Raw genomic sequence first — 21,715 nt, 5'->3', positions numbered from 1 at the left:
AAATGAGGAAGCTGTTGAAGTCCACATTGATGTCCTGAGGTTGAAGTGTTCCGAGGCGGAAGATGAGGCGTTCTTCCTCCAGGCATCTGGTGGTGAGGGAGCGCCATTTCCGCCACCTCCAAAAAGACCCCACCACCATGGATATATTTCCCTCCCCACCCCTTTCCGCCTTCCGCAAAGACCGTTCCCTCTGCGACTACCTGGTCAGGTCCACACCCCCCTACGACCCACCCTCCCATTCTGGCACTTTCCCCTGCCACCGCAGGAACTGTAAAACCTGCGCCCACACCTCCTCCCTCACCTCTATCCAATGCCCTAAAGGAGCCTTCCACATCCATCAAAGTTTTACCTGCACATCCACTAATATCATTTATTGTATCCGTTGCTCCCGATGTGGTCTCCTCTACATTGGGGAGACTGGCGCCTCCTAGCAGAGCGCTTGAGGGAACATCTCCGAGACTCCCGCACCAATCAACCAAACCGCCCCGTGGCCCAACATTTCAACTCCCCCTCCCACTCTGCCGAGGACATGGAGGTCCTGGGCCTCCTTCACCGCCGCTCCCTCACCACCCAATGCCTGGAGGAAGAACGCCTCATCTTCCGCCTCGGAACACTTCAACCTCAGGGCATCAATGTGGACTTCAACAGCTTCCTCATTTCCCCTTCCCCCACCTCATCCTAGTTTCAAACTTCCAGCTCAGCACTGTCTCCTTGACTTGTCCGGACTTGTCCGACCTGCCTATCTTCTTTTCCGCCTATCTTCTTTTCCACCTATCCACTCCACCCTCTCCTCCTTGACCTATCACCTTCATCTCCTCCCCCACTCACCCATTATACTCTATGCTACTTTCTCCCCACCCCCACCATCCTCTAGCTTATCTCTCCATGCTTCAGGCTTACTGCCTTTATTCCTGATGAAGGGCTTTTGCCCGAAACGTCGATTTTGCTGCTCGTTGGATGCTGCCTGGGCTGCTGTGCTCTTCCAGCACCACTAATCCAGTATTTGCTTTCCAGCATCTGCAGTCATTGTTTTTACCTCATTATGTGCAGCATAGTTGAATGAAAATTAGACATGCCTTAAACAGCATCCAGGATCCTTTGAGTGTTCTGGGAACCTTCTAAGACTGATTCGAGAGCACTGTGCTTACAGCTGCGTCACGACACATTTAAAATGCAATTGTCAGATAAAGCTATCTCAATCTAACCATTGCACCAAAATATAACATTTCACATTCTTGGAGCCTGATTTGAGTGTCTCTGTTTCTTGCTTCTTCCATGATTGTCTTATGTTACATGAAAATGTATAATAATCGTATTCCTGTTTGCTACTCAGCTGTAAGACTAACTATATAAAGTGCTTTATGAATAGACCAAGTGATAAGTATGAATAATAGCAGAGATTTTATTTATGATTTATTTTTAAATCAAGTAATTTAAAGATAAAATAACAAAACAATGGATACTGTAAATCAGAAACAAAAATGGAAATTGCTGGAAAAGCTCAGCAGGTCTGGCAGTCTGTGTAAGAGTCACTTGACCCAATATGTTAACTCAGATTTCTCTCCGTAAGTTTTGGTTTTTGTTTTTAAAATATTTGGTTTAAAAATAAATCAGAAATAAAATTCTGCTACTACTCACAGACCTATCAATTGATCTATTTGTAAACCAATTTCTGTTTTTGTTTCTAATTTTAAAATATCCTTTATTCATCAATTAATTTTAACTGTTTTTCATTGTTTCATGTTCACACATTCATTGTAATTTCCAGCACAACTGAACAATCATACAATGTTTAAAAATCATTGCAAATATTAATGCTATTTTCAAAAAAATTTCATTTTAATGCAATGTTATCTGTTTTTGAATTTTTATTTCTAATTGAACTTAATTAATTTCAATAGTTGTCTTTCTTCAGTATCTAAAATGATTTACATTTCTGTTCTATGTAGCAAAAACTTTCCAAATGAGAAAGTACCAACCTTGGAGGAAGCTATTGTTGAAAGTCTCAAAAACAACATGACCATTTACTTTGATGTCAAAGGTCATGCAATTCAGGTACAATTTTTTTTGACTCCTCACACAAACAAGGTATTGAGTGAACAATGCCATTGAATATGTGAGGAGCAATGTCAGTTTGATTTAAGATGACCTTGTCCTTGTTAATGCCAATATTAAGTATATTCTGGAGCACCACAAAGTAAATAAGTCCTAACTAAAACATGTGTTTTTAAGTGGATGTTGATAAAGTAATTTATAAGACCACTGTCTTTGTGCAGAACTGTTTCAAAGAATATTTTTACCTTGAAATGTTTTGCAACAAAGGTGTGACATGCAGTTCACGTGTTCATGTGTATCATTTTTTAAATGAATTCTTCTCTTCGAGTTTCACATGACATTGGCACTTTCTGAATGTAGGTTTGCTCACTGAGCTGGACGGTTCATTTTCAGACATTTTGTCAACATATTCTGTATCATCTTCAGTGAGCCTCTGGATGAAGCATTGGTGGTGTAGCCCGCTTTCTATTTGTGTTTGGGTTTCCTTGGATTGGTGATGTCATTTCCCATCTCAGAAATGACTGCCAGACTACTCAGACCCCTTGGCATCATGGTAGCCCACAAACCCACGAACATACTAAAACAGCAGCTAATGAACATGAAAGACCCTATACAGACAACAAGCAAAACTAATATCATTTACAAAATACCTTGCAAGAACTGAGACAAACAGGCAGAAAGCTAGCCACCAGGATACATGAACATCAATTAGCCACAAAAAGACATGACCCACTCTCTCTAGTATCTCACATACAGATGAGAAAGGACACCATTTTGACTGGGACGACACATCCATCCTAGGATAAGCCAAATGGAGACATGCATGAGAATTCCTAGAAGCATGGCATTCCAACTGGAACTCTATCAACAAACACATTGTCTTGGATCCCATCTACCATCCTCTGAGAAAAAGAATAGGAAATGATGTCACTGCAGGAAATGACATCACCAATTCAAGGAAACCTAAACACATATAGAATGCGGGCTACACCACCAATCCTTCATTCAGAGGCTCACTTCAGATGTTACCTAGCATCTGAAAATAAACCTTCCAGATCAGTGAGCAAACCTATGTCCAAAACTTCAACCTGAGCTACAAATCTTCTCAAAAATTGACACTTCCTGTTTAAAAAAAATTCACTTCACCCAAATCTTCTGAGACATTCATTCAACTTTTCTTCCACTTTCCTGTTCAAAGTCACCTCTTGCATAAATTTTTATTCATTCATGGGATATAAATATGGCTTGAATCACCTTAGTCTCTTTGTTTCTGCCTCCACTCAACAAGTTCTCCTCATCCCTGCACCAACTATACCACACCCTTTCATTGCATTCTCTTTGCTGTTCAATTCCACATGATTGTATTTGTGTCATTCCAATCCCAGTGAAGCAAGCATTTTTAAGGATAATATAAGGGCTGAGTGGTTGTTACTAGGGAAAGGCTCTGAGGGGAGTGCTGAAAGTGACCTAATGGAAATCTGTAAGATTGTGAAAGAATTGTTGGAGTAGACAGAAAGAAAATGGGTTGTTTATGGAAAAAATCTAAAACTAAAGGTTATAAATAGAAAGTAGTCACAATTAGATCCAGTGAGAAATTCTTGAGAGATGCTATTATGCCAAGGGTATGGTACTGCATACAAAAGGAGTTGTTCAGATGATACCATAGTCATGTTTAAGATGATGAGAAGCACAAGGAAGAGAGAGAGAGAAATAGATGGAAATGTTGATCAGTTTTGATGAAGATTGTTGATATGAATGTGTGTTACTGTAGTCTATTTGGATGTGTTGACAAATTGCTATGTTTGGTTCATCTACAGGCTTTCCTTTCCACGTGCATTCATTTCCAAAATTTCCATTATCGACCTCCACCTCCATCTTTCTAGTTTGTGGGTCATGTCTCAGTGAAATAATTTGTGTTAGCTTCTGTAAACAATGTTGAAGAGGTTCAGCTGCAATTTGTTACCACTTATGTCAATCTTGTGACTGCTTCTCTGGCATCAAATTAAGAATGACTCATAGATTTCTGAAGCTGAACAGCAAGTATCTCAAAATTTAAAAACAGGAAGTTGCTGAAGAAATTCAGGTCTGGCACAATCACAGTTGAGAGTTGCAATATGGCACCTCTTCAAAAGTGAAGAGAATTGAAGAAAGTTGTGGATTTTATACCATTAAGAAAGCTGGAAGCCATGATATGGAGGTGCCAGTGTTGGACTGAGTTGGACAAAATCAAAAGTCGCATGACACCAGGTGACAGACCAACGGATTTATTTGAAAACAGCTTTTGGAGCATTGCTCCTTCGTCAGGTGCTAGCATGATGAAGGAGTAAAGCTCCGAAAGCCAATATTTCAAGTAAATCCCTTGGACTATAGCCCGGTGTCATGTGATTTTTGAGAGAGATGGAGAGGAGCAAGTGGAACAAAGGGAATATCAGAGAATGGTTAGAGGGTGAGGGAGATCCTAGAACAAAAGGTAGAGTGATGATAATGGTCGTAGAGGAGGTTAGCGGCCCTTCGTGACCGATGGGCACCAGGGTGGCTGGAAGGTATCAGTATGAATAATGTTATTTTGATTTAGTTGTGTAAGTTTATGTTCATCTTTTAAAATGTGTTTGTTCTTGGTTTTGTGCCAAGCAAAAGGCTTTTTAAAAATATTTTCCTTTTCTTTTCGTTTTGAACCCCATTGAAAATCCAGAGGGGGCCTTTATTTTAATCCCACGCTGTTCCTGTCCCCAGTGTGCTTGATGGGATCAGTAAGAGGAAATTTCATTTTTAGTTAAAAGAGGCACTTTTCCTCTGGATTTTGAAACCTTTCTTGGGATCATTTGATGGGATGTAGCAGAGAGCTTTTTTTTAAAGTTTCCTTTGCTTATGAACAGCCAGGGAATGTCCCAGAAAGTGGTTGGTGGGGGCGGAATCAAGAGGGGGCATTTTTTTTTTTGTTTGTTTATTCATTGATTTTCGGTTGTCCAGAGTAAAAGGTACTTTCTTTCAGAGTCGAGGAAATTTTCTTTCTGGTTAGATCGGAAACATTACTCTGTATTTTACCGGTGCTGTCCCCACCCCAAGAGTGTCTAATAGGGGTGGTTTTGGGCTGGGGGAGGGGTGTGGTGTCCTCAAATATTTTGTTTTTATCCTCTCTCTTAAAAGACTAGAGAAGGCTAGAGCATGAATGTAGTGTGAATGTTAATAGCAGAACAAAAGTCAGCTTGAACTGAAAGCAGAAAGATGAAAACAAGATATGGACTCTGTGTGTCAAAGTGGAGAACAGATGACTTGTTCTGAAGGTATTATCCTCAATGTTGAGACCAGAAGTTGCTTAAGCAGAAAATGAGGTGTTATTCCTCAAACTCTATTAGGATTTTTGGAACATTGCAGCAGGCCTAGAACAGAAATGTGAGCATGTGAGAAGGGTGGTGTATTGAAATAGCAAGTGACTGTTGACAGAGGTGTTCACAAGATAGCCATCCTATCTGTGTTAGACCACCTTGTGTGGAGGCGGCTGCATTGCAAACAAAGAATATTGGAAACTGTGGCAGGAAGATCTGTAGAGGCCATGTGGTCATTAACGGTTCTTGAAATAATGGCTTTATGTTCAGTTGTGGGTTCATGATCAGAGGAAAATGGAGCGAAGTGTCAGAGTTGGCGCTCATCCTCCATGAGCTAAGAATGTAGAAGCCCTTCTTGAGCCATTCAGTGAGCGAACCAGATTATGAAAAACTCACTTTGACCCTACTCTGGAATATAAGCTAGATATTACCTGTTAGCCATATTTCTCATATTTTCAATTCTACCATTCTTACATTAGTACCTTTACTTTTTTAATTCACCCGTAGGACATGAGTGTCTCAGGTTGGGCCAGCACTTATTGCTGCCTTGAACTGTTACAGTCCATGTGCTGTCGGTAGACCCACAAAGGTGCTCAGGAGGAAATTCCAGGATTTTGAAATTTCCAAGACAGCGAGTAGGTGGAAAGATAACTTGTAGATGGTTGTGTTACTATGTATTCATGGGTTTTGAAGATGCCGAAGGATTTTTGATTAATTTCTCCAGTGCGTCTTGTAGATACAACAAAATTAAAATCCTTATCCATCAGATTGTCATTTGTCAATTCTCAAATGTCTTTCCTGTCAACTTTCATTTTGAATCAACACTTTAATCCTGATTTGTCCAAATGGGGCACATGTAATCTATCCTGCACAAGATCCTGGTTGCTGATTGCTGGTACTCACTGACCTGAGTACTCTTATTACACTTGAAATTATTGATCACCTTAAACTCTCCATTGATCTTACCTCCACCTCATGTCTGCAGCATTCTGTGGTTTTCCAGGTCTTTCTGCATTCTTCTTTCAAATCTGACCTTCTGTCAATCACACTTTCATTTCATGATGAGCGAACTTCTGTTTACAGTAGGCCTCCTCTCAGGATCTCTGTCCCGAATTTTTATGTCTTGGTTTCCCTTCCCTACTTGGAGTGTGATTGTGGTGAGCATTGAGAAGTTTCCATTTTTTAGTTAGATATTTAGATATTTATCAAATGACTTTTAATATGGTTGACATGTGCAAAGACTGTACATGGCCATATTAATATTATAATTTGCTTGTTCTAGATTCTCAGCAATGCTCACTGGGAAGATCACCAGTATATTGACATCAAAGATACTTGCAAACATCCAGAATACATTTCCCACCTATTGCAAAACATCAGTGATTTGCATATTCTGATATCTTTATTCCAATGATTTTTTTCTATCTCTTTTCAGTTACTTTTTTCTTTTTATGTGGATCTACAGTAAATAAAATCACATCTGTTGGTTGTTGATTAATCTATGTTTATTGGACAATGCTGTGCACAAATTGGTTGCTGTAGTTGCTCACCTAACGACAGCTGTATCTTAAGAGTATTTCATTATCAAGGCCATCTTTTGGAGGATGCAGAATAGATTTATGGAATGATACCAGGAATGTGATCCTTGAATTATGTGGAAAGATTAGTGAAGCTAGGGCATATTCAAGGTTAAGGGGAGATTTAACTGAGCAAGTTATAGAGTAAGGAAAAATAGTTTCCAATTTAAAGTAATTGCCAAAAGACCCAAAGGCAAGCTGAGGAGATGTTATTTACTACTCTAGGTTATAATCTGGAATGTACTGTGTGAAAGAGCTCTGCATGCAGATGTGTCAAATTTCATTGAGTAATTGAATTAATCTTTGAAAGTCAATAACAATGCATGACTTTGGAAAAGGGCAGCTGAATTGGCCTGAGTTTGGATAATTCTTTCACAGAGCTGATGTGGCTCCAATTAACCAAATGGTGTCAGTTAATTTTTGGTGATTCTGTGATTTGGAGTAGTGAAGCAGGAGTAGGACAGTTCATCCCTTGTCTGTTTTGCTATGCAGTGTGCTGATCATAGGCTCACTCCATCCACCTGCCATGGCTTTCTACCATTTCATTTCCTTGTCTTGCAAAACCTGAAATGACAGCTTAATATATGAGATAATCCTGCACTTCTCTCTCTCTCTCTCTGTGTTTGAAGAAGTATTTCCAACATTTTCTAGAAATGTCATTTCACTTTAGAATGACATTGCTTTTAATTAAACTCTTATTTTCAGCTCCTCAGTTGGAAAAAATGCAGCACAGGAGACTGCAAAATAAGATAAAATCCCGTGGTGTTAGTAGTAAAGTACTGGCATGAATAGAAGATTGGCTGATTAGCAGGAGGCAGAAAGTAGGGATAAAGGGTTCTTCAGGGAGGCCACCGATGGCTAGTTTTTTCCACCGGTTTTGTAACTGCAACTATTCATGCTATATATTAATCTAGACAAATGTTTGCAGATGATACAAAGGTGGAGGGATAGGTAATGTTGAGGAAGGTAATGTTGAGGAAGGGAGGCTGCAGGTGGATTAGGACAGGCCACCAGTGTGGGCAGAGACGTAGCTGAAATACAGAATGGTTGTGCACTTTGGTAGGAAGAATACAGGCATCAACTATTTTCTAAATGGGGAATGGCTTTGGAAATCTGAAGCACAAAGGGATTTGGGAGTTCTGGTACAAGATCCCAGTATGGTTAACATGCAAGTTCACATGGCAGGAAGGCAAATGCAATGTTAGCAATCATTTTGAAAGGGCGAGAAGATAAGCGTGGGTTTGTACTGCTGAGGTTGTGTAAGGGTCTGATCAGACAGCATTGGGAACATTATGAGCAGTTTTGAGCCCCATATCTAAGGAAGGTTGTGTTGGCCTTGGAGGGGTTCCATAAGAGGTTTACAAGAATGATCCCGGGGTGAAGGGCATATCATATAGGGAGCAGTTGAGGACTCTGGTTCTGTACCTGATGGAAGTTAGAAGGTGGGCCGTGTATGGGGTCGAGGGAAAGGCGGAGATCAGACCAATTGAAATGTACACAATGCTGGTTGGAGTGGGTATGAAGATGATGATTCCATGGTGCCATACAAATGGTACAGCACATAGAGGCCCATTCGGGCCATCTTGTTCACTCTGACCCAAAGGCAGCCTGGTGCCTTTTCTAATCCCGTCTTCCTGCTCACAGCCTATAACCCTGAAGCTCACAGCACTTAAGGTGCAGATCCAGGTACTTTTAAAACTAATGTTGGTCTCTGCCTCCGCCACCAAATCAGGTAACGAATTCCAGATACCCACCACCCTCGGTAAAAACGCTTTTCATTATGTCCCCTCTAATCCTTTTGCCATTTAGCTTGAAACTATGGCCCCTAGTTTTTGAACAGTCTTGTCTCTCTTATAGATAGGTTCTGCCTGTCAATAATCTATTTCTACACTTCCTAATTATGTAAACCTCAATCATGTCACCCTCCGCCTTCTCTGTTCCAAGGAAAACATCCCCACCTCTCCAATCTCTCCTCATAGATACAATTCTCCAACCCTGCCAAAATTTAGGTCAATCTTCTCTGACTCTATCTGGAGCAGTTATCTTCTTCCTGTTATGTGGTGTCAAGAACAGTACACTATATTCTTGTTGTGATCTCACCAGCGTCTTGTACAGTTTCATCATTATATCCCTACTTTTGTATTTTATGCTTCTGCCAATGAAAGAGGCATTCTGTATGCTTTCTTTAAAACCTTACCTACCTATACTGCTAGCTTTAGTGACCTAGTACTTGCATGCTGAGATCTCTCCCTTTATCTACCCCTCTGAGTATATTTCCGGTTTTTTTTTGTATATTCTCTTTTACTTTTTGACCTCCCAAATGCATTACCCCACATTCAGCTGAGTCAAACTCCATCTATCACTTGCCTGCCTACTCCACCAAGTCCATCTATATCATTTTTTTTGGAGTTTACGGCTACCCTCTACATTATTCACTGTACAGGCAGAAATGGGTTCTGAGATGCTGGAGATCAGAGTCAAGATTCGAGTGGTGCTGGAAAAGCACAGCAGGTCAGGCAGCATCTGAGAAGCAAGAAAAGTCAATGTTTTGGGAAAAAGCCATTCATTAGGAATGAGGAATGATTATTCACTATACAGCTAATTATTGTGTTATCTGCAAGTTTGCCAATTGTACCCTCCATATTCAAGTCCAAGTCATTGATGTACAACCCAAACAGCAGAGGTCCTACCAATGAGCCCTGTGGAAACAGCTTTACAGTCGCAAGGGCAATTTGACACATTACCCTGTATCTCAGGGGCTTTTACTTTGTTGATCATTCTGCCATGTGGCACCTTGTCAAATGTCTTACTAAAATCCATGTAGATAACATCTACGGCACTATCCTCATTGATCCTCTTTGTTACCTCCTCAAAGTATTGAATCAAATCTGTAAGACATGACTTTCCTTTAAAAAAGAAATGTTGACTATCCCTGACTAGTCCATGCCTTTCGAAGTGATAGTTTATCCAGTCTCTCAGGATTGATTCTAACAATTTGCCCACCACCCAAGTCAGACTAACTGGCTTATAATTATTTGGCATTTCCTTCGTATTGTTTTTAAACACTGAAAGCATGTTTGCATTCCTCTAGTTCTCTCGCATCTCAACGGTTCTAGTGAAGATTAGAAAATAATCCTTAGAGCATCTGCTGTTTACACCCTAACATCCTTTAACGTTCTGCAGATCAGTTCATCTGGCCCTGTCGACTTATCCACTTTCAAGAATTTCAGCTGCTCTAACACTCCTTCTCTCATGATCATTTTGTCCAATATTTCACACTGCTCCTTTTAGGTGCATATGCACATATTGAGATATCCGTATCAACCCTTTCTTTTGTGAATACAAAGATTAAAAAATTCATTTAAAATTCTTCCCATATCCTCTGCACCTTCCTACAAATTACCTTCATCTTTGTTTTTCCTTAACTGTCCTTTTGCTGTTTATATATTGGTAAAACATCATTGGGTTTTCCTTTATCTTGCTTGCTAATTTTTTTTCCACAACCTCTCTTTGATTTCTTTGTGTCTTATTTTTCACTTGATCCCTGTACTTTCTGTACTCCTTCAGACTATCTGCAGTGTTGACATTTTGTGACTATTAAACTTGCTTTTTCTGTTTAATCTTCCCCTGTATTTTTCTAGTCATCCTTTGGAAATTTGGCAGTACCATTCTTATTTTTGGAGGGGGCATGTCTGTTTTGTGCTCTAAAGGTCTAACATTTTCGTGCCTCCCACTGGTTTAATACTGAGTTATCCTTCAGCTGTTCTGTCAGTTCACCTCAGCCAAATCACTTCTTAGTTTTGTAAAATTTGTCTTTCCCCAATTTAAAACATTTTCCTCCTGATTTATCTCTGCCCTTTACCATAATAATATTAAATCTAACCCAAATTATGGTCACTGATCCTGACATGGTCACCCACTTAACTATCTTCCTTTCCCAAAACTAAATCCAGAATTATGTGTCCTCTCTTTGAGCATGATGTGGAGGCACCGGTGTTGGACTGGGGTAGAAAAAGCAGTCTCACGACATCAAGTTATAGTCCAACAGTTTTATTTGAAATCACAAGCTTTCAGAGCACTGCTCCTTTGTCAGGTGAATTGGAGAGAAGCACACAAGCATCGAATCTCCGCCTATAAATTCCATGCCTTTGTTTTTCTCTACTTCACCTGCTGAAGGAACAGTGCTCTGAAAGTCTGTGATTTCAAATAAACCTGTTGGACTATAACTTGGTATTGTGTAACTTTTGACGTTCTTTTTTGGCACGTCATCTACTGTTTTCCTGGACACTCTACATGGATTTTTCACCCTCCATGCCCCTTAGTGTTTGAAATCCAGTAGATATTGAGATATTAAAGTCGCCAACTATTATTGCCCCCTCATTCCGACAGGCAGAAATTCGTCTACATGTGTTTTTCTATCTCCTCCTCACTATTTTGGAGGTCTATACTATACATATAGTAGTGTGACTGCTTTTATATTCCTAAACTTAACCCATCAAGCCTCATTTCCTAACCCACCTAGGAGACAGTGAGGTCTGCAGATGCTGGAGATCAGAGTTGAGAGTGTGGTGCATCCGAGGAGCAGGAAAATCAACGTTTTGGGCCGGAGCCCTTCATCAGGAATAGTCACCCCCAATGAAGGGCTCCAGTGCAAAACCTCTATTTTCCTGCTCCTCTGATGCTGCCTGACCTGCTGTGCTTTTCCAGTAACACACTCCTAACTGTTAATCCATCTAGTATATCATCCTTTCTCACAACAGTAATTGATCCTTTAATTTATCAAGACAAAAGATGGAAAATTATAGGCCAATTAGCCTAACTTTGGTTGTTGGTAAAATTCTAGAATCCATCATTAAGGATGAGGTTTCTAAATTCTTAGAAGAGCAGAGTCTGCTTAGAACAAGTCAACATGGATTTACTAAGGGGAGGTCATGCCTGGCAAACCTGTTGGTATTCTTTGAAGAGGTGACAAGCAGGTTAGACCAGGGAAACTCAGTGGATGTGGTCTATCTAGACTTCCAAAAGGCCTTAGATAAGGTGCCACATGGGAGGCTGCTGAGCAAGGTAAGGGCCCATGGTGTTCGAGGTGAGCTACTGGGATGGATTGAGGATTAGCTGTCTGACAGAAGGCAGAGAGTTGGGATAAAAGGTTCTTTTTCAGAATGGCAGCCGGTGACGAGAAGTGTCCCGCAGGGTTCAGTGTTGGGGCCACAGCTGTTCGCATTATATATTAATGATCTGGATGAAGGGACTGGGGGCATTCTAGCGAAGTTTGCCGATGATACGAAGATAGGTGGACAGGCAGGTAGTGCTGAGGAAGTGGGGAGGCTGCAGAAGGGTCTAGACAGTTTGGGAGAATGGTCCAGGAAATGGCTGATGGAATTCAACGTGAACAAATGCGAGGTCTTGCACTTTGGCAAAAAGAATAAAAGCACAGACTACTTTCTAAATGGTGAGAAAATTCGTAAAGCCAAAGTACAAAGGGATCTAGGAGTGCTAGTCGAGGATTCTCTAAAGGTCAACATGCAGGTTGGGTCTGTGATTAAGAAAGCGAATGCGATGTTGTCACTTATCTCAAGAGGGTTGGAATATAAAAGCATCATTGTGCTACTGAGACTTTATAAAGCTCTGGTTAGGCCCCATTTGGAGTACTGTGTCCAGTTTTGGTCCCCACATCTCAAGAAGGACATACTGGCACTGGAACATGTCCAGCGGAGATTCACACAGATGATCCCTGGAATGGTAGGCCTAACATATGAGGAACGGCTGAGGATCTTGGGATTGTATTCATTGGAGTTTAGAAGATTAAGGGGAGACTTAATAGAGACGTACAAGATAATACATGGCTTGGAAAGGGTGGATGCTAGGAAATTGTTTCCGTTAGGTGAGGAGACTAGGACCCGTGGACACAGCCTTAGAATTAGAGTGGGTAAATTCAGAACAGAAATGCAGAGACATTTCTTCAGCCAGAGAGTGGTGGGCCTGTGGAATTCATTGCCGCAGAGTGCAGTGGAGGCCGGGACGCTAAATGTCTTCAAGGCAGAGATTGATAGATTCTTGTTGTCTTGGGGAATTAAGGGCTACGGGGAGAACGCGGGTAAGTGGAGTTGAAGTGCCCAGCAGCCATGATTGAATGGTGGAGTGGACTCGATGGGCCGAATGGCCTTACTTCCACTCCTATGTCTTATGGTCTTAACCAATACTGCAATACCCCCTTTTTCTTTGTCATCCACTCTACCCTACTTGAAAATTCAATGTCCAGGGATATGTTCTATAAAGAGCTGCCAGTTGTTCCCCTCCTTTAGCCTAGTTTCCATTTTAGCAATGATTTGGTGCGACTAAGCGTCTGTCTGTGCACTTAATTCATCTGCGTTGTTTGTAATTACCCTTGCATTGAAATATAGGCTGCTCAACTCTGTCAATTTCCTTTAGACACTTTTTAATCGTCGTTTCTTTTGACTTTCAAAGTTGATAACTACATCACTAACTAATGTTCTACCTCCTGTTTTCTGATCTGAATCTGACCCAACTAAGCATGCACTTGGGTTCCCAACCCCAGCTATCCAATAAAGCCTCACCAATGGAAGTACCCGTGAGGGTATTTGTCTCAGCTCTGCCCATGAGGCTGTACAGGACCCACCTTCCCAGAAATGGTCCCAGTGCCTCAAGAATCTAAACCATTCTCTGCTACATCATTTCTGATCTATCATTCATCTAATCTTACCTTTTATTTCTGTTCTCATTAGCATGTGACAGTGAGAGAAATCCTGACATTACTATATTTGAGGTCCTGCATATATTGAGGTCTCCTATATTTGCTTTCAGTTCCTCACCACTTTGTTTACCCATGCTGTTGGTATCTTATGTATGCCAGGACCACTTTGTAGAATGTTCTGAAACTGCTGTACGTCTCTCTGCCTCTATGACTATGACTGTATGCTCCGTGACATCCCTGACCTGATACCAGGGAGGCAACATACTATTGTGGATTATACTATTGTGGATTATACTATTGTGTCTACAAAAGTACTTGACTGTACCCCTTAGTATTGAATACCTTATCACTTTGACATGCTGCTCATTTCTCCCCCTCCTGTTTCTGTGCAGCAGAACCACCATGGTGCCATGACCTAACTGACGCTGCTTTGCCCTGAGAGATCATCCCTCCTACAAAAGTATCAAAAGTGGTATCTGTCTGATAGGCGAATGACCACAGGTGACTCTGGCACTTCCTGAGCTGTTGATGTTTTAGATTAGATTAGATTACTTACAGTGTGGAAACAGGCCCTTCGGCCCAACAAGTCCACACCACCCCGCCGAAGCGCAACCCACCCATACTCCTACAATCTACCCCTTACTTAACACCACAGGCAATTTAGCATGGCTAATTCACCTGACCTGCACATCTTTGGACTGTGGGAGGAAACCGGAGCACCCGGAGGAAACCCACGCAGACACGGGAGAATGTGCAAACTCCACACAGTCAGTCGCCTGAGGCAGGAATTGAACCCAGGTCTCTGGTGCTGTGAGGCAGCAGCGCTAACCACTGTGCCACCGTGCTGCCTTCATGGTTGTCTGATGGTTGCCCATTCCGTTTCTGTACCTTGCTGAACATGTTATCCATGACATTCTCAGCATTGCAGTAAGTCCACTTACAACTCCAGCTCCAATTAAACAATAAGTAGCTGCAGTTCGACACACTTATTGCACACTGGAGGCATCTCATATTTCCCACATTGTGCAAGAGGAGGACACACCATGTGGCTGAGGTCTCCTGTCATGATGTCTCTATAGATTAAGCTAGTTACTCCCTTTAAGAGAATGTAATTAAGCTAGCGACTTTCCTTCATTTTAAGCACTTATAATTGAAAATCCACTCGTAGGAGAGCTTCAGCCTCTGAGTGAAGGGATGACCTTTTAAAATTGAGATGAGAAGGAATTTTCAGCCAGAGGGTGGTGAATGTGTGGAGCTCATTGAAATAGAGGCTGTGGAGGATAAATTATTGAGTGTATTTAAGATAGACTCTTGATTGGTTCTTGATTAGTAAGGGGATCAAGGCTTACAGGAAAAAGGCAGGCAAATGGGGTTGAGAAACATATCAAATGGGGGAGCAGACTCAAGTGGATCAAATGGCCTAATTATACTCTAGTATCCTATGGGTCTTTTGGAAAAGGTTACTCTCTCTATCCACTATGTTCCTTTGAAAATTCTGATCATCCGTTAATTTTTCATATTGCTGGAAATGCAAGTATAGTTGATGTGATCTCTTCTCATAAACTAACACTGGGAGCCTTGGTAATGTTTTGATGAATCTGCACCTAAACTGCCCATGGTATTCCCGGTGTGGTCTAAACTGGGCTTGGGAATAGTTATGAATATATTTACCACTGTTTGCACTCTAACATTTTAAAACTGTGAAACAGCTTTTTCTGTGGTTTTATTTGTACTTGATTGTGATCTGTCTACATAAGCCCCTGCATCTCTTTCAATCTTCACCATTTGTAGCTTTTCTTCATGTAATTAACTGTGACTATGAAGTTCTAAGGAATGTTCTGAGATGCAAAAAATGTGAAAAGTGCTGTATTAATGAAAGTTCAATTTTTTTTTCTCAGTTCATCCTTACAACCAAACTTTCTGACACCCGTCCTAATCTCTCCCTCTAGGGTTCGACATTCAACCCCTTACCTATTCTTATAGCTCTCATCTCCAAAGCACCTTGGGACATTTTCTGTGTTAAAGGCGATATAAGGATTTGGCTTAAGCACTGAAGACGGGGAAGAAAGCTTCAAATGGATACAGGAAGTCCTATTTTTCAGATGTTCTGAAATATTTTGTTCTGTCATCAGTCCTGATCAAGTTATGTCCTACAGTTGCAGCTTGTGGGCATTCACGATCAGGCACAAAAATGGTGGAATGACCTCACAGACATTAATAACACATATAAGTGGCTACATTTTTTTTTGATTCACTTGTGGGATGTGGGGATTGCTAGCTAGACCAACATTTATTGGCTGTCCCTAGTTGCCTTTGAGAATGTGTGGTGGTGAACTGTGTTTTGAACTGCTGCAGTCCATATGCAGTAAGTAGACCCACAATGCTGTTAGGGAAGAAATTCCAGGATTTCTGACCCAGCAACAGTGAAGGTATGCCGATATACTTCTAAGTCAGGATTTTTTTGTGGCTTGGCGGGGAGCTTGCAGGTCATGGTTTATCCAATGTATCTACTGCCGATGTCCTCTTGGATGGTAGTAGTCATAGGGATTGCAAGATGCTTTGGGTGGTAGAGGGAATGGATGTTTTTGGATGTGGTGCCAATCAAGTGGACTGCTTTGCCCTGGATGGTGTCTGCCTTTGAGATGGGTACAGCTCCACCAAACCAGGCAAGTGGGGAGTATTCCATCACACTCCTGACTTATACCTTGTAGGTGGTGGACAGGCTTTAAGGAGTCAGGTGAGTTATTTGCAGGATTCCTAGCCTTCAACCTGCTCTTGTAGGCACTACATTTATGTAGTTGATTCAGTTCAGTTTCTAGTCAATGATAATCCCCCAGGATGTTGGAAATGGGACTTTCAGTGATGTCAACACCACTGAATGTTAAGGGTTGATGGTACGATTATCTCTTACTGGAGATGGTCGTTGTGTAGTGCAAATGTTACTTGTCACTTCTCAGCCTAAACCTGGATATTGTCCAGGTCTTGCTGCATTTGAACATGGACTGCTTCAGTATCTGAGGAGTTGTGAATGGTTCTCTACATCCCCACTTCTGAATTTACGATGGAGGAAAGGTCATTGATGAAACATCTGAGAATGGTTGGGCCTAGAATACTACCCTGTCGGACTTGCAGAGATGTCTGGAGCTGAGATGACTGACCTCCAGCAACCAAGACCATCTTCCAATGTGCCAGGTATGACTGCAACCAGTGGAGAGTTTCTCCCCTGATTCCCATTGATTTAAGTGTTGCAAGGGTTTCTTGGTGTTATACTCGGTCACATGCTGCCTTGATGCCACAGACATTAATTACGCCATTTATCACGAGTGTTGTCTTAGTTATGTATAAGCTTTGGGTAAAAACTATATATGGCATGCATTTTATATTTTAACCTGTTTGTTTTTCAGGCCTCTGCAGCTCTGAAAAAGATGTATCAGGAATATCCTGAACTGTACACCAAAAGCATTGTGTGTTCCTTTGATCCACTGGTCATTTTCAAGGTATAAAAGCTTTAAACTACATCAAGGGTGCATGGTTTTTGTTCTGTAATTCTGTTTGGAAGTTGTATAGTATTAAGGAAAATTTTATGTAATATATTGGAACAGAATTGTTTTTTTTTGTAGATTTTATATCTGAGATAAAACAAAATGTTTAATTTCATATTTATTTCATTCTTGTACCACTGAAGATGAAACAAGTTGACAAGAATGTAGCAACTGCTCTCACGCATCGACCTTGGAGGCTAAGTTTCTTTGGGAATGGTAAACCAAAATTTCACGACTATAGGCAATACTGGTACATGTTGCTGGATATCATATTGGACTGGTCCCTTCATGCTTTTTTATGGAAATTCTTTGGTATTTCTGCATTTTTAATGCAGAAAAATTTCATATCAATGTAAGTATTACAAACCTTACTCTGGTTCTTAAAAATTCTTTGGTTCATTGAGTATGAGTGCCATTCATTGTCTCCAGAGATTCTGAAATCAAGTTCAGTTATAATGGAATTAAAGTCTCTTTAATTATGCTGTGCAACCCACTATGCAAAAAGTTGGGCGAAGGTTCTAACTTGATTCTTAAAACATCAAACCAGTCTTAATTCAGAAAATATAAATGTTAAACTGGTTATTTGGTTTTAGGAGCAGCTAAGTAGGTGACAGAAAATTTGAAGAGGTGGGAAAGAAGTCTCTTCTGAAGTTGGGAAGAAGGGTCATTGGAGCAGAGTGAGAGGAGCTTTACTCTGGCTGTGCTACTTATCTTGTGAAAACCTGATCCTGGCACTTTGGGCCAGAAAGAGAGTCTGGGGATGATTTTTGGACAGGAAGCCGAGTCGTGTTGGTTTACCACAGGTAACTCGTGTTCCTACTGGCCTGAAATCATTCCAGTAAAGGCACCTAACCTGGGGATCTGTTTCATCTTCCTTCCCTTTACCTATCGGATTCTCAAGGTAGACTTTGAGTTTAGAAATAATATTGGTGTAAAACTGATAGCAGCCTACTTAAGGTAGGGCTTGCCTCTGGAGAACAGGGTCGTTGTCTTACTAACTTGTTTTTCAAATTGGAAGTGGGTAACCATCCCCAACTTTCTAGTGGAGAGGGGTAAATTTTGCTTCCATATACCTGATTTCTTATTATCTCGATGAAAACATTTAGTCTGTTGCATTGAGGTGCATAAGTACCTTCAAAAAGAGGGAGGCAAATGTTGTTTTGAGTATTCTGCATGAAAGTTCTCTCCTGTGATGCTGTTGCTGTGATGTTCATTTTTTAACTGTTCGATGATAGGGAAAATCTGCAGCAAAATCTTACTTTTGTATTTTACAATTACAGTCCATGCATACACAGTGACCTCAGCTGTTTGTTTCCCCACTGCAGCTCCCTTCTGTCAACTAAGTCTTGCCTATCATTCAGACTCCCAGACAGCACAGGATAAAGCCATTCTACCAATCATGTCTGCTCTGGTCAACTAATATCTGATTGCACTCATCCCATTTTCCAGCTCTTCATCCTTAGCTCAGGAGGCTATGGCAATGCAAGTGAATTCTGAATACTAGTTAAATCCTTCAAGATTTTCTGACTCAACCACCATTTCAGGAAGTGAATTTTAGATTCCCACCACCTCCTTTTGGGTGGGAACATTATCCTTAATTCCACTCTCTGCCTTCTACCACCGAGTTTAAATCTATGCCTTCTGGTTAATGACCCTTCCCCTAATTGGAAAAAGTGCCTTCCTGCTCAGCCAAGCTGTGCCCCTCATAATCTTACACGCCCCCATCAGGTCCACCTCAACCGTTGATTCTCTAAAGAAAGCACTCCCAGCCACCCACTGTTTCCTTGTAGTTCAGACCCTCCAGTCCAGGCAGCAGCAGGCTGTGGAATTTCATCTGTCACCTTAAAGGGAGATGGCTTAGTAAGAATGTCACTGGGTCAGTATTCCAGAGCCCAGACTAAAGCTAATGGGTTTAAATCTCATCATGGAGGATGGTGACATTTAATTTAGTATTCAAAAACTGGAATTATAAAGCTGGCCTAATGCTGATCTTGTAACCACTGCTGATTCAGGTTCTCTAATGACCTTTGGGGAGTGAAGTCTGTCTTACTCAATCTGGCCTACATGTGATTGCAGACTAACAGCAATGTGTTTGACTCTGAACTGCCCTCAAGTTAATTAGAGATCAGCAATAAATGGTGACCAATTTCTACAAATGAATGTAAATATCAAGGCCATTTGGCCCACTGTTGTGGCTTTGGACTGCATGAAAAATACTAATTCAGACACTTGAGTGATCTGCTTTTTGCACTTTAGTGCAAACACCTATACTTGGTAGTGGTCTCAGTAAAGAAGCCATGATGTGAAGGTGCCAGTGTTGGACTGAGGTGGACAAAGTTAAAAATCACACACCATGTTATAGTCCAACAGGTTTGTTTGCAAGTACTAACTTCTAGAGCACTGCTCTTTCATCAGGCAACCAGTGGGGCAGGATCATTTGACACAGAATTTATAGCAACAGATCCCACTAGTAACCTGATGAAGGAGCAGCGCTCTGAAAGCTAGTCCTTCCAAATAAACCTGTTGGACTATAACCTGGTGTTGTGATTTTTAACTCCGTAAAGAAGACCAGCAGCTTGGACACTATCCGTTAGATTTTTGGCTTTAGGTGGGATATGGACCAGGTGCTGGCAGGTGGGACTAGATTGGGTTGGGATATCTGGTCGGCATGGACAGGTTGGACCGAAGTGTCTGTTTCCATGCTGTACATCTCTATGACTCTAATTAAAAAATCCCTGTACCGTTAACAGGTCAATCTGTCCAGAACAAGGAAACAGTGATCAGTTACCAGCAGGGTTGTCAATTATTGTACTTGTGTATCGGATTACTAAATATATTGCACAGTCGATTCTGTTTCAATGTAACAACTGTGTCAACTTCAAGTTAATGAGTCCAATGACACCGTGTTTATTTTGCTCTGGATGGTCGTTTAACAATTGAAAAGTGTAGGTTTGTGCACTTAGCAGAATATCCTTATGTGTACCTTAGCAGTGCATCTCATCTAAAATGAAGAATAACATTTCATCTTGCTCCTGAATGCTGGTTATACCAGCATGATTTCACCGTTGAAGCTGCAGAAGTTTAGTATCTTCTGCTTCTCTGTGCAACTAAATTCTGACTAGAGAGACTAAAGACTCTACAGCCTGATCTTCCAGGTAAAGCTGTTTTATTAGTTTCATAATGGAAATTACCTGCACAGTAGTGGATATATCTATTCAGGACTAGCTTGCAGTCTGATAGCGAGCTGACTGTATGAGATGTGCAGGCTTTCTTGGTTTAGTAGTTCTTGGTAGGAAAAATTAATCAGACACTTGGTAGAGCAAATGTGATCAGCATTGGTGATGTTTCCATCATTGAAGAGAAAAAGGGAAAAAATTAGTTGCCTGGCATTCAAAGCTTTTGAAGATGTTGGTGCATCCAATATGAAAAATTGACATAATTGTCCCTTATATCTTTCAATCAAAGCTACAAGCTTTTGTCCTGACCCATGTGAAGATGTCATTCGTTGTAGTGTTCTGAATGGTTAGGCCTAACACTTGACATTTAGTGAGGGAGAGTTTTGTGCAGGTTAGATCTGGGTGGTGCACTCCAATTAGCTTTTGCTGGTGTATTCACATTGGATATAATGCTGAGGGATCCTTAAACATTGGTTTGGACATTGTTGTTGTTTGGGGCAAGGATTCCTCTGACCGAAGGGAAAGTGTAGCCTGAAAATCCTTATCCAGTCCCGTGGCTGCCATCTATTTGGTCAGTTACTCAGTACTCAATTAGATGATTTACTTTTCATAGCTGAAAAATGAGATGATGTAAGATAGTGAGGGAGGAAGTGATCCGAGGAGATTTTGGAAGGGAAAGATGGGATGTGATCTTGTACTTTGGATTCAACTGTGGATTCAACTGCTTTGGATTTCAGTCTTCGTTGTCAGTATCTGGTTCATTGTCATCTACAAAGGAGTAGTTTGTTCCCACTAATGTCACCTGTTGTTTGTTATTGTCTTGTGCCTGTTTGCTGTGTGAGAATGAGAGTATACTGAAGAAAAGGGACCTCATCTCCTGATGTATTAAGTAAGCAGTTGAGAAGTTGCTGGCTGTCCGTGATGTAATGTTGATTGTGTAGGTTAATCTTCAGTTTACACTATTTCACCAATGTCCTAACTCTGATTTACTGTCCCATCTTCAATGGCCTGAGGCTTATAGAAGATGAGATCTCCTGTGTTGTCCATGCCCTCTCTGGTCAGTTGTTCTTGTCAGGTGTGATTTATAGTTTCTCCTGAAAGATGATTACATAAATGACAACATTTGAGGGTTTGGTCTCATGTAGCATTGGACATCCAGTATAACAGATCTGGTGGTGCCATTCTGTTAAAGTGGGGGGAATGTCTATTAAAGCTCATTGCAAGTTATTCTTATTAGAATAAATGCAACACACAATGGAAGAAACAAAGCCAAATAACCCCACAACTCGTGGAATGCTGCAGAGGATTTAAATAATGACTTGTC

At 41.0% G+C, this 21,715-nt stretch overlaps 1 protein-coding gene across 1 annotated transcript in view; it reads left to right on the top strand.

Annotated features, from left to right (window-relative positions):
* The window catches only part of gde1 (glycerophosphodiester phosphodiesterase 1), a 37,603-nt gene that overhangs the window by 6,366 nt on the left and 9,522 nt on the right, over positions 1–21,715 (top strand). Inside the window, exons 3-5 of the mRNA XM_072560204.1 lie at positions 1,950–2,055; positions 17,078–17,170; positions 17,359–17,567. Coding sequence (XP_072416305.1) covers positions 1,950–2,055; positions 17,078–17,170; positions 17,359–17,567 — 408 coding nt within the window. The remainder of the gene's footprint in view (positions 1–1,949; positions 2,056–17,077; positions 17,171–17,358; positions 17,568–21,715) is intronic.

The sequence above is a fragment of the Chiloscyllium punctatum genome, chromosome 40 (assembly GCF_047496795.1).
Source record: "Chiloscyllium punctatum isolate Juve2018m chromosome 40, sChiPun1.3, whole genome shotgun sequence".
NCBI lineage: Eukaryota > Metazoa > Chordata > Chondrichthyes > Orectolobiformes > Hemiscylliidae > Chiloscyllium > Chiloscyllium punctatum.
This window is presented reverse-complemented; position numbering and strand designations above follow the sequence as displayed.